The sequence below is a fragment of the Condylura cristata genome, unplaced genomic scaffold, assembly GCF_000260355.1.
Source record: "Condylura cristata isolate star-nosed mole 26May11 unplaced genomic scaffold, ConCri1.0 scaffold00016, whole genome shotgun sequence".
Lineage (NCBI taxonomy): Eukaryota > Metazoa > Chordata > Mammalia > Eulipotyphla > Talpidae > Condylura > Condylura cristata.
Genome location: NW_004567117.1, coordinates 8,567,227 through 8,583,660, shown reverse-complemented (window position 1 = coordinate 8,583,660; position 16,434 = coordinate 8,567,227). Strand labels below are relative to the sequence as shown.

Below are 16,434 nucleotides of genomic sequence, written 5' to 3'. Positions count from 1 at the left end.
TGGCAGAGGAAGACAGGGAAAAAAGGTATCTGAACAGGAAAAATATGAGGGCCCTTCTTATGGAGGGTTGTATCTTGAGGAAAATGACAAACTAAAGGGAAGAAGTGCGGGAGAAACTCTGGCCCTGCTATTTTCATCCAGGTGAAATCTGATTTAAGTGAGTCGGAGGGCAGTAGGGAGATGTATGTGGAGGCCGTGGGAGTGGAGGAGCGACCTGCCTCAGATCTGTACGTGTGTGGGATTTACATGCTGACACTAATTGTATTTTATTGTGCAGATGCTTCCCCCTTCTTTTCCTCCTCTTTTCTGCCACCCTAGGTCTCTGCAGCTGTGTTTGTCAGGTCCCCAAACTGGCTTCCTCTCCACCTCCTCAGGGCCCAGGGCATTGCCTCTATTTGTTGTGCTCTGGGGGCTGAGGTGGGAGTGTGGTTAGTATTGGTGGTGATGATGACAATTGCAAGGGTGAAGACATAGGTCAATTTTCCCAAAAGAATAGCCTCAGGCAGAATTTTACAACAACAATAATTATAATACCACCATTGGTTAGATATAATTAAACTCCAAAATTCAAAAGATTCTGTTGACTTTTGTAAATAGGTGGGTTTATTTTAAAATTCTGTGTAGATTTCCCTTTTCTCTCCTCCTATCTCATCAACTCTCACACAAATAGGAACACAAAACTTTTAACAACTCCTTGCCTTTATGTGGGTGTGCTTTTCAAAGCACTTTTCCATCTAGTCTCTCAAATAACTGGATGAAGTTGGCAACCAGTTTGTTTTCTGATAGGGCACCCAGCTACAGCAATGCGAAATAACTTGCTCAGGTTTACACAGATAATTCACAGTAGGACCAAGACTAGGACTAGGAGAAAACACCACACAACTGGCAGGGACAATAAACATCCATCATCACCACATAACCACATAAATGGTACCTGAAGGTATTGGCAGGAACGCTCTTGTTGACATGACTCTGACTTCACCATCGCCTGGTCCATGTTCACCGAGGCCTTCTGGTAAACCTCCCGGGCCCGGCTCACGGTCAGGGTGGAGGACCAGGCGCTTTTCTTCAGGAGTGGTGCGTCCAGGTTGACTGGCAGGTTGGAGCAGGTAGAGCACTTGACGTCGTTGTTACTGCGTGAGGCCTTCACTGCCTGCTCGCTGATGGTGTTGTAGGCCTCCATGAAATACTGAGAGGCCGAGCGGTCGGGGCACCTGCCCATGGTCATCACGGCTGAGGGAGCGTGGTAGATGCACATGTCACCGTCCAGGTTGTCGTCGGAGCTCCACCATCCCGGGGAGGTGCTGGGGCGGGCCTTGGGCTCAGTGCGCCGCTCCTTGCTCTTGCTGCGCTTGCCGTACCTCACGGTCTGCATCTCGTCAGGGCTGGCTTTGCCCCCATTGACGCTGCCCTTGGACGGCCCTTCCAGCGAGTGTGACTTAGTGAAGAGCTTCTGGACCGAGTGGACCAGGTGGCGGATGCGGCCCGGGCTGTCGCTGCGGTGTTCCACAGCTGTGCGCTTGTACTGCAGCGTGTGGTAGCCATCCCGATTGAGCGGCAGCTGCCTCTCAAACTGGTCTAGGAGGTTGGCGGGAATGCGGTTGGCCTTGGTGGCCAGCGTGCGGGGCACCAGGGCGCACTCGTCCTTCAGCTCCTGCTGGGAGGTGTAGTGCCGGCGCGGGAAGGTGCTGCTGGCCAGAGGGTCGCTGAAGGGGCCCACGCACTCTGCCTGGAAGGAGTTGCGCTGAGTGTAGTAAGGGTGGTCAGCTGGGTGGTGCTCCACAGGGCTCAGCAGGTATGACTTCCGGTCTGAGTGGTGCGACAGCGAGTCGCAGGCAGAATCACAGGTGACTCCGTGGTGGTGGCTGCGGCTGCCTGATAAGCCTTTCATTGCTGATGGGGCGCAGCCACCAGAGTCATGGACACTCCGTGGTCAGGTCCCAGACTCGGCTCCACGAAGACCTGAGGGAATGAAGATGGGGGTGAGGAGAATGGTTAACACCTGTCTCTTGGTCAACAGCTATTATTCTTTTCTGAGCGTGCTGTCGGTGACTGTGCTGGTTTTCTCACAAAAAAGTTTACCAGTAAATTTTGATGCAATGTTGGAAAACCTCTGTAAATTCCAACATTGCATTCAACTTGGTGGGCAAACCAACTCCAAATCTGATAGAGACACAGTAGGGATGAAAGCTAGTAAACCTGAAAAAGGAGACTATAAAATGCTAAATTGACCATTACTGGGAAACCATCACCCCTCTCCCCCCTCCCCCCCATCCCCTTCTAATAAGTGTATTTTATCTTTCCTTTGCTTCTCTGGTTTTCTTCATCAAGCCAGCACATCTGAAGACTCAGTTTCTCTGGAGGCATTGCTGATCCCGCTTGCTGAGTGTTAACTCCCCTCCTTGCTTCTACAGCATCTATTGCACACACTCTTAACTCACCCTCCCCTTTGGTCTCCATTCCTGGAAGACCAGCCTGCCTCTTAGTCACCTCAACATTCCCCTTTGTAGCATCAAGCCAACCATGTAAACACATGGGAGTGAAAATGTGAAATGTGAGTAACAGAAAAAGAGGCTACTGGCACTTTATAACTGTAGGATATCTCTGTCTTCTGTTGTACATTTCTTGTTAGAATGCCGTGGTAACAACTGCAGAACACAAACAATCCACTTCATATCCCATCCCCATAGACATTAGAATTGAAAAATCTGACTGTGGTAAATAAATCAGACTTGAATGTGCTTACATATCACAGTGAAGAATTTCCTTTAACAAACAGGGTACTGTTGTGCAACAAATTAACTTGAATTGGTTAGTCTGAATATCATGGCATCTTCTCTTTCTGCTTATATAAAAATATATTTATTTTATTTATTTACGCATATAAGAACCTCTGAGAGATAGGCAAGAGCTGTAGGGGGTAAAAGGATTCACCAGAGACAGAGTGGGGAGCAGGACAGGCAGACTGAAATACACTGCTGAGGGGAGCAGTGGGCAAGACAGGAGAGGTCTGCTGTGCCATATGGGTCAGCTCCCTGGCCAGGGATCAAACTTATGCCTCAGTGGCTGGTAATAAGCTTGATAGCCCTGAGACTTTAACCCCTGTGCCACCAGGGAGGTCCCTCTTCTTTCTGCTTTAAAGGTTTCTGTTTAAATGTTCACAATTGATGACAAGATGGCCAGGAGAAAGGCCACTGAAAAGTTCCTAAGGATGCGAAGGCCCTGCCACTATGGGTCAGCTCAGTCTTGGAGACAAGTGATTCTGCCCGTCCCCCCTCCACCATGAGAAGTAATTCTTTCTGAGTACAGGTTGTCCTCATGGCTTAGTGACAGAGGCTGATATTCTATCCATCAGAGTATTTTCTTTGACTCTAGCAGAGTGTATTCTGTGGTAGCTGATTGACAGCTGGATTTTTTTTTTTAAATCTTATCATATAAAAATGGTCACATGAAGAGCTGTCCTGAAAAGTCAAAGTGACTTTCCAAAATATCACAAAATACTGTTTCAGACAGATAAATTGTGTAATTGAAAACAACAGTATCAAAATAAAACACCTGTATGTAGCCTAATGACAAAAGACATGAACTTTTGAGAAGTCAGATCTTGTTTAGGCCTGGGATTGCTATAGGTAGGAGTTGCTCCTGACGATGTTACCTATCTCTGTCCGTACTTGATGAAACTTCTTTCTTCCTAGTCTTTATGTTTCTGGAAACAGAACTCAGGAAAACTGATGGGAGGTTTTAATCAATGAAGTCTTTCAAAGTTGATTTATTTACTAAATTACGAGTCCTGGGGTGCAGTGCCTCTTATTTACCCTGCGAACACCCAACAATGTGCTTGGCTGATGGTGGAAACTCAGTAAATATTTATTCAATGAACAAATGCATCATTGTTTTCCAAAGTGGTCCATGCTGCCACTCAAATCACATTAATGAAATGAAAAGAGGATTATGTGATAAGGGAAGGATCAGAGCCAAGGAAGGGAGAGACTTCGTCTTCCATTATTCTAGGAACCAGGGTTTTTAGGGCCCACAGGAGGCAGGCAGGTGAATGCTCCCTTACTACTTGTTAGCTTCCTCCTGGCTATCTACAAGCTGCCAAGGACTAGCCTACCTTTGAATTTCTACTGGCCTTGAAATAAAATTTGAGGAATTATCTGACTTTCTGATTACAGTATGTCTAGACAGAGGATGATGTATCTGAAGGAGAAAAAGAAATGGACACTTGAAGAGACAGAAAGGAAAGCAGGGCTTAATACCTAAGGATCAGGAAGAACCTATACATGAAAACTTGCTCAGTGAAGAGAGACTAGTGAAAAAAATGCCTTGGGATTACTTTGCATAAAGTTATGACCCTAAGGCTAGGTTGTGGCAAAGAGGGGCTTAAGAAAGTTAAATACATGCTTTTAGCAACACTGTGGCACAAACTAATTTAGGTGGAAAAATCCAAGGCAAGAGGTGACCTTTATATAAAACCAGTACCACTGAACACATTGTTATCTTCTAAATATGGACTTAACTATAGAAATCCAGTAGGATTATAGTCACTAATAGCTGACAGATTTATTTCTGAATGAAAATCAACTTATAAAATAATATGAAGTAATGCTTCAAACTTTCTGAAGCAACTGGATCTTGGGTAGTTATTTTATGCTAAACAAAATGTAAAACTGGCAAGACTTGAAAACATGAATTACAGATATTTATTCCAAAATGTACAAGATTTTTTGAACTGAGTATTCAATATTTAGTTAGCTTTATTATGTAAAAAGCATTTCATGTAAGATGATGTTACCTAGGGATAAGCAGAGGAAGGAAGAGCCTTTTAAAAGCCATTAATGATGAATTAACTTAAATGAGGTAATGAATGATAATTTTTGTAAGTTAAACATACACAGTGTTCTTTTTTTCTAAATTCTAAGTGGCTTATTTTCAGCATGGAAATAAACACACACATTTTCTTAGAAATTAATGCAGTACATCAAGGATAAACAAGTTAACTTTTCTTCTTTACTTAATATTTATCAATGGATATTGCAATCTTGATCCTTTTTCTCTAAGATGTGGGAAAATGAGGTCATGAGAAAGTGGCAATAAATATCATAAACATTTCTATGTGGTCCCTGTATTCCTGAACAAGGCTAAATATCAATAGAGTGACTCTTTCAATAGAAACTCTTACACTCTATTCTACTCTCTTATCATGTTTCAAAGAAATAGATTAAATTGTGCTTATAAAATAAAGCAACACATTGAATGATTTTCTAGTAAGCAGAGACAGATTATGTAAGACCCTTACACATAGATAATTGTGGCACCAACCAAGTGTGAACTCCTGTTTTCCCTTCTCTCATCTTTCACTTTTCTCTTTCCTTAACCTCAAGCTCCCTTTCTAGGACACTTCTTTCTGCCACTTCTTTTTTCTTCTCTTCTAATTCATGTTTTGAAACTGCGTCCATGGGCATGACTTGCTACAGCCTGCAGGGTGACTGACAGTGTCACTGGAAAGCATTAGCAGCACTAGCTGGGAGACAGAAGCTTGCTGCTACAGGCAACCAAACTGATACAACCAAATCCCTAATGGTGAAGAGTTTATGATGTGTCGGAGCCATGATCTAGTGATGAAACCAGATAAGTAACAATTCTTGTTATCTTTCACATCCTTGGAACAGGAAGCTGCTGGCCCCTGAATTAAAGTAACCACAAACAATTTCTGAAAATAAAAATGGAAATGGCTTTTTATACTTTGCTCTCTGGACAAGGTCAGGTGGAGTGTGGGTCATCAGGTTTTCAATGATTATGGTGATCGTATTTTATGTTTTCTTGTGCAGTGACTTTAAAATTCTATTTTGTTCCTCCCCGTCCTCTCCCAATTTCACTTTGATATCACACAATATGTCCTGCTTTTGGGCTTGGAAAATTTGTTGACTATACTGGCAATCACGGGGGAGCTCCAAGTGTGAGTTGCATCTGGGTTTCAAAGAGTTCCCACACCTGGAGCAAAAACATTGCTGTAAAGATGATGACTAAAGCAAGAATGATCCAGCACCATAAAGGAAATTCTCAAAGCAGGTAATTTATTAGGCTCAAGGAAAAAACCAAACAACCACAAATTAGAAGATGCTGAGAAGGGGAAAATAGTCTTGCAAAGCTGACTAGTCCTTATTTCATTTTGATGTCTCTGCATGTCTTTACTTAGAGCTGCCGTTCTTGATTTTTGTTTATATGCAAAGCAAAGTGCCTAGTAAAGAGCCTCCTGCTCTCTCATTCAGTGAGAACTGACAAGCAATCATGCATGACTTGCTTGAGAAAGAACGATATGCGAGCAGGGGATACTGTATTCTGGTCTGGGGAGACACAAAAGGAGAAAAATTCTGTGAATTTTTTCAGGGTCAAGTCTCCTTTCTGGATTCTTCATTTACCTGTGACCTGTGCAAGGAAGGCTATAAAACTGAATTGAGAAAAAAGATTCTTTTCCTGAAGAGAATAATGATGTTTCCCAGCCCTCCTAAGTATGCACAGGTGACTAATTTTTACTAATGGAATGCAATTAGAAATGGCCTGTAATTTCTGGGAACTACCTCCAAAATGAAGGGCTTACCTTTCTTTATGCCTTCCTAACTGAAATGCAGATGTGAGGGCTGACTGAGTGGTGATTTTGTATCATGAGAGAAATGATCCAGCTTGCAGATGGGGCATGGCCACAGTGACGTGCTATATCTGCCTTGCACATGAATCTCTGTGTCTTGTTTATGCCAGAGGAATTAGACCTTTATCACTGCCCATTCCACTGTTATTTTACTTTCTGACACTTGCATCAAAGCTTATTCCTAAGTGAGGGCCCTCCCTGGGAATGCCATGAGTTAAAGCACAGCACTATGAAGCTATCCACAGCCACTGCAGCATGAGTTCAATCCCCGACTAGGGGGGTGACCCCACATGGTGCAGCAGATCTCTCCTGTCCCGCCCACTGCTCCCTTCAGCAACATAGTTCATCGATCTGCCTGTTCTGCTCCCCACTCTGTCTCTGGTGAATCCTCTCACCCCCTGCCTGGTCTACACCTCAGTTCTTGTGTGCATAAATAAATAAATCTTAAAAAAACCTTATTCCTAAGTGATGTGAGCAGTCATCCTGCAGTGTGTTTTGTAAGTTTGCTAGTATACAGGTCTTTGCAGGTACAGTTGCTCCTTAAGAGTGATTTTAAACCAGTGACTTGGCCATGCATGTAGTAAAGATTCCCTAACTATAGCTAGAAAGTAGACTGAGAAGTGGGTGAGAACAAGATGATCTAAAAGAGGCAGCTATTTCTAGCTTGGATAGTTCATGAGAAAAAAAACAGGTAGGGAAGAAGGCATAATCCCAAAAGAGGTGGAAACCTCCCGGCCAGCCAGGGCAGTAACTCCAGGCTTTCTTGCCCAGGGTGCTTTATCCATCATAGTTTATATATATATGGCCTGTTTTAAATCCTATTTTTTTTTAAAGTAAATCCTAATTCTATGGAGACTGAGAATGAAGCACTAAATGAATTCTCAATAGTTTTATTAATTAAATAAATAAGGGGATGGTTCTCATTAAGATACTAGCAATAAATAAATTTAAAAAATAAAGCTATACCATTTTCGTATAAAAGCAAACATTTTTATAGAAAACAAAAGTGAGAATGCGAGTTAGCATTGTTTGTAGAACCACTTTGTGGATATTTTCTGAATTTGAATGCCATTTTCTTTCACTTTTCAGGTACCCTTTCTTGAAAATGTTTATGTATTATATACTTAAATCCATACAAACACAATTAGAGTGTCTTTGAATGAGCACCTCTGTGATACACCTGTTACACATCTGAAAATACAATGCTAAGTCATTTTATATATGCAGAATGTAGTTTGGCTTCTCATTAACATTAAATGTTATTCCAGTGATCTGCCATTTGATTTTGTTTGTGCATACCTCCTTCAATCAGTCTATTCCTATAAATACATGCCTTTAGAGCATCTTGCTTTCAAAAGATATGATATTATACAAACAAAACAAAACAAAAAAACAACCCAAGCCTCCTCCAATGGTCACTGTCGGTAGCACAATTACAATTGCCTTTGTCTTCATTACAAAGCTTGAAAAATGTGGTTTTTCATCATGGTTTTTGCAAATGAAAAGATGGAAGGTGTTTATTGAAAAATGGTTAGTAAGTTTTAATTAACACTGGTAAATACATATTGCTAGTTGGGCTTAGGAGAGGATCCTAATGTGGAGATCATTGAAGCAGTAAGTCATAAAACCTCATAGTTTTATTTTGGATTGATTCAGGTGGGAAAATGATTATCCTGACTCTATGTGGCCTGGAAGATGTGCTCCCCGTGACATCACTCAATCAGACTCTAGGAGAGGGCCTGCCTATCTCAGCTAAGACGGATTCTCCTTGGGAGTCACTAAGAGAACACGGTCACCTTGACCAGCTATGGCCAGTAGCTCCTCAGAAAGCACTATGGGCAGAGGCATACAAATTTGCAGAGACAAGAACTAAAATCATTAGTGTCTAAAAAAAAAAAGAGAGCGAGCGAATGAGAGATAACCATATAAGACACTGTTTAATCTAAGAGAAACAGGAGTAAGGATAGATTAAAACTACTTACTGGAATGTGGACACAACTATGATGGAAAATGGAAAAATACAAAAACAATGATAATCAAAATACTATTACAATTCAACTTGAAAAGAAGTAGTGGAAACAGCCTTTGGTGAAAACTGAGTTATTTTTGTCTAGGTCTCTCATAACTAGAACAGTCAAAACTGAATAGTTTTGTGAACATGTTTTGGTACACTCTAGTCAAGTTACTCACAGTCAGGTAAAACATATTTTTTTAACTTGAATCAAAAGTGTTTTCTCATAAATCCCTTTCATTTAATGCTGTCACTTTTCTTATCAAGGGGCTATGGTGACAATTCATGGAGTAATGTAGTGGTGGGAGCTTTATGGGGATTACACCTGAGGGGAAAAAATCAAATATTGTACAAAAATGAAGAATGATGTAAGAAAAAGAAATACTCAATAGTAACCACAGCCCCCCTGCTCTTCAAGTCTTCTACTTCATCTCTTCTGGACAAAAGCAAACTAAGGATAGATACCATTGTCTTTTTGTCCCTCTACATCAGGGCTGCTGAGTGTCACAGGCATTGGACTGATGCCATGATCAATTTCCAGTGTCTAGCCTCTCAGAGTTGGTTAAGAATAGCATCCTGGGTCTCCTGCTTCTGTCCCAGTTATTACAACTACACTCACTATTTCTCATCTGGACACGGTTGAAAAAATAAATCAAAGGCAATAAACAAATACTAAATAAATAGAAAAGAATGCTCCCTCTACCTCTAGTAACCATAATAACAAAACATTTTTGAGCAACATATACCAGGTATATGTTGACCAATTTAAATGTCTTATTGATTTCATTCTGAAACTATGTTTGAAGGTGATTATTCACTGGATAAGAAAACAGAGTGCTTGACTGAGGTCAAACAGTAAACTTTGCACCCAACGAGTGCTCAACCACTATACCATGGTTTTGTTCTTACCACCTTTAATACACATGCCCACACTATAGTATTTTTTGATTTGCAATGTGATCTTTGTTATATGATCATGCCATTTTGCACCATTAAATTTTCCTCAGACTCCCTATACCTTTGCAGTGTAATCAGAACCCTTGAACAGGAACCATCTCTCAGACATCCTTGACTCCTGTCACCCCACCTTTTATACCAGCAGCTCTGAACTCCATGTTTTCTTCCCCATATATCATATTCCTCAATGGTCCTGTGCTTCCTGTGCTCTCAAATGTGGACTTTCATTTACTGAGCAAGTTCTTATTCCTTTGTAAAGAGCCACAAATATAGACTCTAAAACAGTCCCTGTGAAACCTGGAAATAGGAGGTCATCATCTAATGATGATCTGGTTGAGAAATAAACCACATAAACATGAAACAACCAGAGAACAGTATAAATCAGTCTTATCAATCACTGGATTGTGATATATGTGTAGCCTATATAATACACAAAGTAAAAAGTTTTTGAAAAACAAATATAGAAGTGCTCAAATTAAGTTATATGGCTCAAAGGCAATTTAATTCAGGGTGTGTAGAGAGTGGCAGAGCATTTTCAAGGACCAGCAGTTAGGACAATGTGCAATGCTGCTCTATATTTTGTTCAAGTCTAACCACTTCATCTGTCCTCTGACTCTTTCCTCCTTACATCTACCTTTGCTTTTGTCCAGACATGAGTCAGAACATCTGAGAGCCACAAACTTGACCTTGATGTAAGGTTCCTCATTGAGTTCCTCTCACTGAACTTCTCTTTGAGATTACACCCTGGTCTGTGGAAAGGAGTTCTAAGTAACAGACACTTATCCTTGCATGGTTTTTATTGTCAGGATGTCATTGCTCACTGCAGAGTGATTTCTGAACGAGGTGCCATGGGGAAATTCCTCTCCAACCTTTAGCAAAGCTGTGTGTTGAACAACTGCCATTTAATCTTGCAGGTATGGGTACTCACGTAAGGTAAGTATGTATCCAAAGTGATATATATCAAAGTGTATGCTTTGAAAACCACACAGTTTATTGGGAAAAATTAGAACAAAATAGTAGTGGCTTTGTGATTCCTCTATTTTTGTTCTCCTTCTATCATATTTAGTTTGATTTCACTCCTTTTACAATATACTTGATTTTGTGAGCAACTTCAGTCTTCTGTGAAAATAAATTGCTGTGGTGGTGGCAAATATATCTCTTTATTATGTAAAACAGAAATACTTTGTCAATATATATTTTTCCCTTCATTTCATGCCATCAACAGACAATCCTTAAATTTGAGGATACTACAGAATCAGCCAAAGGGCTTACGTTAGATTTTTGGGACCAGACCTTAAAGTTTTGGGAGTAGTTCCCCAAATCTGCATTACCAACAAATTCCTTGCTGATTCTCATCCAGCAAGAACACTCTGCGAAATACTAAACTAGACTCTTACATCTGTGATTCTTCCAAAAATGTGTCTATTCTTTTTCTCTATTATGTTAAACTTGTGATTTCTCTTCCTGTCCCCATATTATTATCATTTCCTCGATGAAGCCTTTGTAGAGTTAACAGCCAACTCATGCATTCTTCATAGCATTTTATTCATACCTGCACCAGGCACTGCAAATGTTTGCCTTAATTACTGTCTTATATGCCTATCTCTCTCAGTAGAACATGGGATTTTAGTGGGCACAGAGGATTCTGCTCATTTTTGTATCTCTGTTGTGAGGAAACACAACACTACATGCTCAATAAATGTTACATAATCATATATGAATGGGAAGCTCCTGCTTGGGAAACAAGATATTTTCATATTAACAATGTGGTAATTTATAAATAAAATGACTATCTTTGCACTGGGAATACTGTGTTGCTGGTGTGGGCATCGTGCTAATCGGTATCTGAGTGGTGCCTAATGAAGATCATTGATGACAGCCTGCTTTGCTGGCTCCCCCACAGCACAAGGATAGCACCTACCTGCAGCTCATTCCCCCTGGCTGTGCAGCAATTAGAAGCCCAAACTACAATGGCAGTGATTAAAGGAACCGTGGTTGAAACTCCATGTCAAATTCTGTGCACACACCTGCAGACAGGGGGACTTTCTCCTTAGAACCTGGCTGTTGATAAATTGATGTCATGAGGGGAGACCTTTCCTTTTTCTTTAGTGAAGGCTATCTCTGTCTGTAGACAAGGTATCACAATAAGCTACAGAATTATCTCACTGGTGTTTCTGAAATACAAGCTTTGCTTTATATCTGCTTGTTATGTGCCAAGAACTCAGTATCCATCTTTTAAGTCCTTGCAAACTTTGGCACCATCTCTCTCCTTTTCATAGATGAAGAGACTGGAGGTCACAGGAGTCAAAAAACTTGCCCAAGGATAACAACAATTAAGCAGCTACTGAAACTTGAACCTGATTTAGTGAGACTAAAAGCACATGTTCTTTCTGCCTCCTCAAGAGCTTCCAAAAACTTTAGACTGCTGGAGGGAGCCAGCGGGAAGCGCTCTGCAATCAGTGGATCTTTCCTTTGAAGAATCTGCTTAAAGGAAAATGTGAAAAAGAAGATAATGCTACCATATTTTATTATCTCACCTCTTTTTGATCCAGACAACCTATCCAGTTTAAAATTTTAATAAATGTTAACTTTTAATAAATAAATTCATCTGTGAATGCTGCTAATTCCAAGGCCACACACTAATACTCCCAACTCCCAAGATCTTTATATAATGTAAGTCAACTAGCAAACTGCTCTCTGGGAATGAACCTCCTTAGGCATGGGCGGGAGACTTTGAGATCTTGTTATGATTCAGAAGCTTTACACAGGGCTTCCCTGTGTATAATGTCTCAGCACTATGAAACTCTCAGCAGCCACTATAGCACCAATTCCTCCCTGGTCAGGGAGGTGACCCACATGGCACAGCAGACCTGCCTGGTCTCACCTGCTGCTCCCCTCAGCAGCGTATTTCAGTTAATATGCCTGTCTTGTTCCCCACTCTGTCTCTGGTGAATCCTCTCCCAGCTCTTATAGGCATAAAAAAAACAAACAAACAAACTATACAAATCCAAGATTGCCTGTGAATGCTACTAATTCAAAGGCCACACACTCCCAACTCCCAAGATCTTTATTGAATGTGTGGATAATAGTTGTAGCCTCAATATAGAAGTCAGCCAATGCAGACAATCATTTCCCAGTTATTGAAAAAGAGCTAATGCGTGTTATTTTTTTTTCATTTCTCCAAAATATTTATGCAATATCTACTAGGTGACACATACAGTTCTAAGAACCCAGTAGAGAACACAATTCAGAAAAGTCCATTCTTCTATGGAAAGTACTTTTCTGTGTTGGGATACAATATACAAAGTGGAAAATGTGATAATTGTATCACATAACCTGCCAGGTGATGACATATAAAATGCTTTCCGTAAGTAGTCTTTTATAAATGCCTAACTGACCTGGGGGCATTGAATCTTTTTACAAAACTCTTGGCTTATTTATTAAGAAGTTATTTCAGTAAACTATATATTGATGACTATCTTTCAGAAAACATTATGCAAAGGGTGTGTCTACATTCCAGACACTCATTGAGACCCTTTAAATGTATTACCACGTCATCACCAGGGCAGCTTTATAAACTTCTTTCCTTAAGTTCCTAGAGGAGGAAAAGAGGCATAGAAAAGTCAAATATTTTACTCCAGATTAACCCAGAAAGTTGGATGTTAGAGCTAGAAGTTACCATTGTATTATCAATGACAAAATTTGTCTTTGTCGCTCAGCCTTGTGATGGGATTTCACTTAGCCGGCAGCGTCTGGCTGTCTCAACTGTGTGCTGCTCAATTGCAGGGGACAAGCTGGCGTCCTCAGTGGAGCAGCCCTGATGTGCTGGGACTGACATGCTGGCAAGGAACATGCTTTCATTGAGATACATGTTCACAGGAGCACAATTAAAAAGAATACAATAGATAAAAACCATGCATCCTGCCATCAGATAAAGAGGATTATTCATCCATGATCATTATCTAGTACAATAGTTGAAGCCATGGCGTTCACATACATGCTTCAGACACAGACATGTGCTTCCTATGTGAGCTACCTTTAGATAGGTCATTTGAAATGAAAAATGTTATGATGTAAAAAGAATTCATGAACTCCCTACAACATGGCTTTCCGCTGCACTTTGCTAAGCCTAACCTGGAAATTTTCAACTTCTACATGGTCGCTTCTCCTCACCATCTGCCGATGTTGGCACGGGGTAGAAAGGGAGGGCAATTCACACCTTTCAGGGAGGCACCCTATGCTACAGTGATAAGTAAAGACCAGTAAGCCAAATAAGAGAAATAAATGGGGGAGAGCCCAAAATAAATACTTCAGTGCGTCATCTGATGGGCAGACTGAACTCATGTTCTCTGGAGTAACCAACGCTCATGGCAGCTTCTCTTCTGACCTGGTGTTTCCTCCACCTGAATCGGTGTCAAGACAAAACCTGTTATGTATGATAATACATTTCATTTCCTAGCTGAATAGCCTTAAGTCCCAGCAGAGCAGAGCTAAACATGAGAAATTGCTGGTCAGGGTGGGAGCCAAGCATGTAAGTCGGATGAGAAATAGCTTGGTGGGCACAGGAATGTTGAGAGTATCCTGCATGCAGGAAAATAGTTTGTTTCATACTTAAGAAAACTTCTGGGTGCTTATTTAGAAAATGTGATTCAAAACTGGTGCCTTTGTTCTACTTCTGATTCTCTTTACAGAAGATGCCCAGGCTTGATCAGATTTCAGGAAATGTCCAGTCTTGAGCGCCAGTCTTAGCTTCATCCCAGCATCCGGCACATTTAATTAGAAACACGGTGTCTTCCCTTACTATCTCATTTTTTGCTTTTGTAGACTTAGAATGTATTGTTTTCTTGCCTCCCCCCACCTACCTCCCCCAAATCTGGCAAGCCCTTTTAGGGAAAAACCAGCTAGCAATTCTCCTATCCAGGTCCTTGACATACACCTGGCAGCTACATCACTAGTTTTAAACAGTTAACATGCTGTGCCCTTCAGATGAGGAAATCCCTTAAGAATTATTTAGCTTAAGTTTTCTAACAAGATTTATTATTTGTTTAGACTTTAGAATTGCTGTCATGGTATGTATTTTTTAAAAAACCTAAGAAATATATTGCAGAGAAGCCTAAGTATGAATATGAGCACTGCAAAGATGTTTGGAATCAGTGGCAACAGATCTTAGTGTAAATTGGGTCGATGAGTAATGGAGTATTGCATTGGGGAAACTCCTCTGTGCCACAATACTAAGGGACAAGAATCAGGAAGGTGCGGGAACTCCTGCGTCTTAGGTGACACAGGTGTCTCTCCTGGGTTGCTGGGAGTTTGAGACAACTCTTAACACTTGTGTAGGTATCCTTGCAGGGCATTTACTCTTCATCCAAGACCAAACCTCCCTGTGCAGGAACCATCACTGTCTCTTCTCCTCACCACACCCCCCCTTCACCCCAACCCCAAGTCCTGTACCTGGGCCTTCATGCCATTTGGAAAGAATAGCACTTTTAAAGCATATGCCTCAAGTAGTTATTTACACATTCATTTGTCTTTTATCTGTATGTACACTTGTTAAGGGTATCTGATTGCTCAGCAACCAAGTCAGGACCAGGCTCAGAGTGAGTGCTCAATAAATGATGCTTAAAAACAAAAGGAGGGGAAGACCCCTAAGTGTGTACTAGCTCACTTATGTCCCATAAGTAATTGGGAAAGGATACTTCAAATTTGTAAAAGAAGAACTATATGTGATTGTGTTAGATTACATTGGATTGGTTAGAGGGGAAAAAAACTTTGATTTCAGGAAGCTAGATCTCCAGTGTGGGAGTTTGATGTAACAGAATCCTGCTTTGGAAATCCCTTACTGAATTTGTGGGTGCTGAAGATATGTAGAAAGAGTAAAAAATAGGTGAAGAAGATATGTAGAAAGAATAAAAAATATTTTTCTGTTGCACCCACTGTGTCTCATTTCACTGTCTTCTGCATTCTTTCTGAAAGATCTTTCTGACAGGATTTAATTTGATCTACTTCCCTGTACCACGTTCTTCATTATCTCCAAAATAAAGCCTGATCCCCAGCAACAACCACCAGCCCCTCGCAGTTTCTGCACCCATCCTGCTGGATGACTCTGCACAGCGCTTAATCCCTTCACTGGGGGAAAGCCCTTTACCATTTATGCAACTCCTATTCATTCTTCAACATTCAGCTGCTTCTCTTCCCCCCACCCCCTCCATAATCTCCTACTCACCAGTCACATGGTCACTGCCAATAAAGCTCTGTTGCAGTTTTCTACACCCACCATCCTTCGTTCTGATGCTACCTTCTCACACTGTGTGGTAGTCAGGTTACAGTAAAGGCTAATGAGTTTCTACTTCACACCCAGCCCACCATTCATCACAAATAAGTATTATAATCTCATAAAACTATCAACACTGACCAATGACAGAAACTAGGAGTTGGTTGTCTAGAGAGTGGTGTCTCTTCCTGTTATCCACACAAGCTCTTGAGCTGTCCCGGGAGTTCATCTCAGGATGTGGTCTGACAGGGGAATCTGACGCCTGACCCACAGTCACTGAACCCTTAAATGTAGGGTATTTGACTTTCTAGCTGGGATACTTCCCAACGTATTTTAACATTTCTGTTCAGCCAAAATCTCCCCCTTCTCTCATTTTCTAAGAAAATAAAGATAGGTGATTAAATCACATAATGGGTGTGAAGCCTAAACTAGGACTTATTTATTTATTTATGCTTACAGAAGATTTAGTTATTTATGATTACCGAACTGGGGTACAGGCCAGAGGCATGGTGGGAGATAGAGAGGATTCACCAGAGACAGAGTGGG

The 16,434-nt window shown here is 41.1% G+C and overlaps 1 protein-coding gene across 2 annotated transcripts in view; it reads right to left on the bottom strand.

Annotated features, from left to right (window-relative positions):
• The window catches only part of DLGAP1 (discs, large (Drosophila) homolog-associated protein 1), a 504,048-nt gene that overhangs the window by 297,587 nt on the left and 190,027 nt on the right, over positions 1 to 16,434 (bottom strand). The window contains exon 3 of one of the 2 annotated variants that reach the window (XM_012725915.1): positions 935 to 1,962. In XM_012725915.1, the coding sequence (XP_012581369.1) occupies positions 935 to 1,891 (957 nt within the window). In that variant the 5' untranslated portion in view covers positions 1,892 to 1,962. Of the gene's footprint in view, positions 1 to 934; positions 1,963 to 16,434 lie in introns of those variants that run through there. The other variant, XM_004683753.2, reaches the window with a different exon arrangement.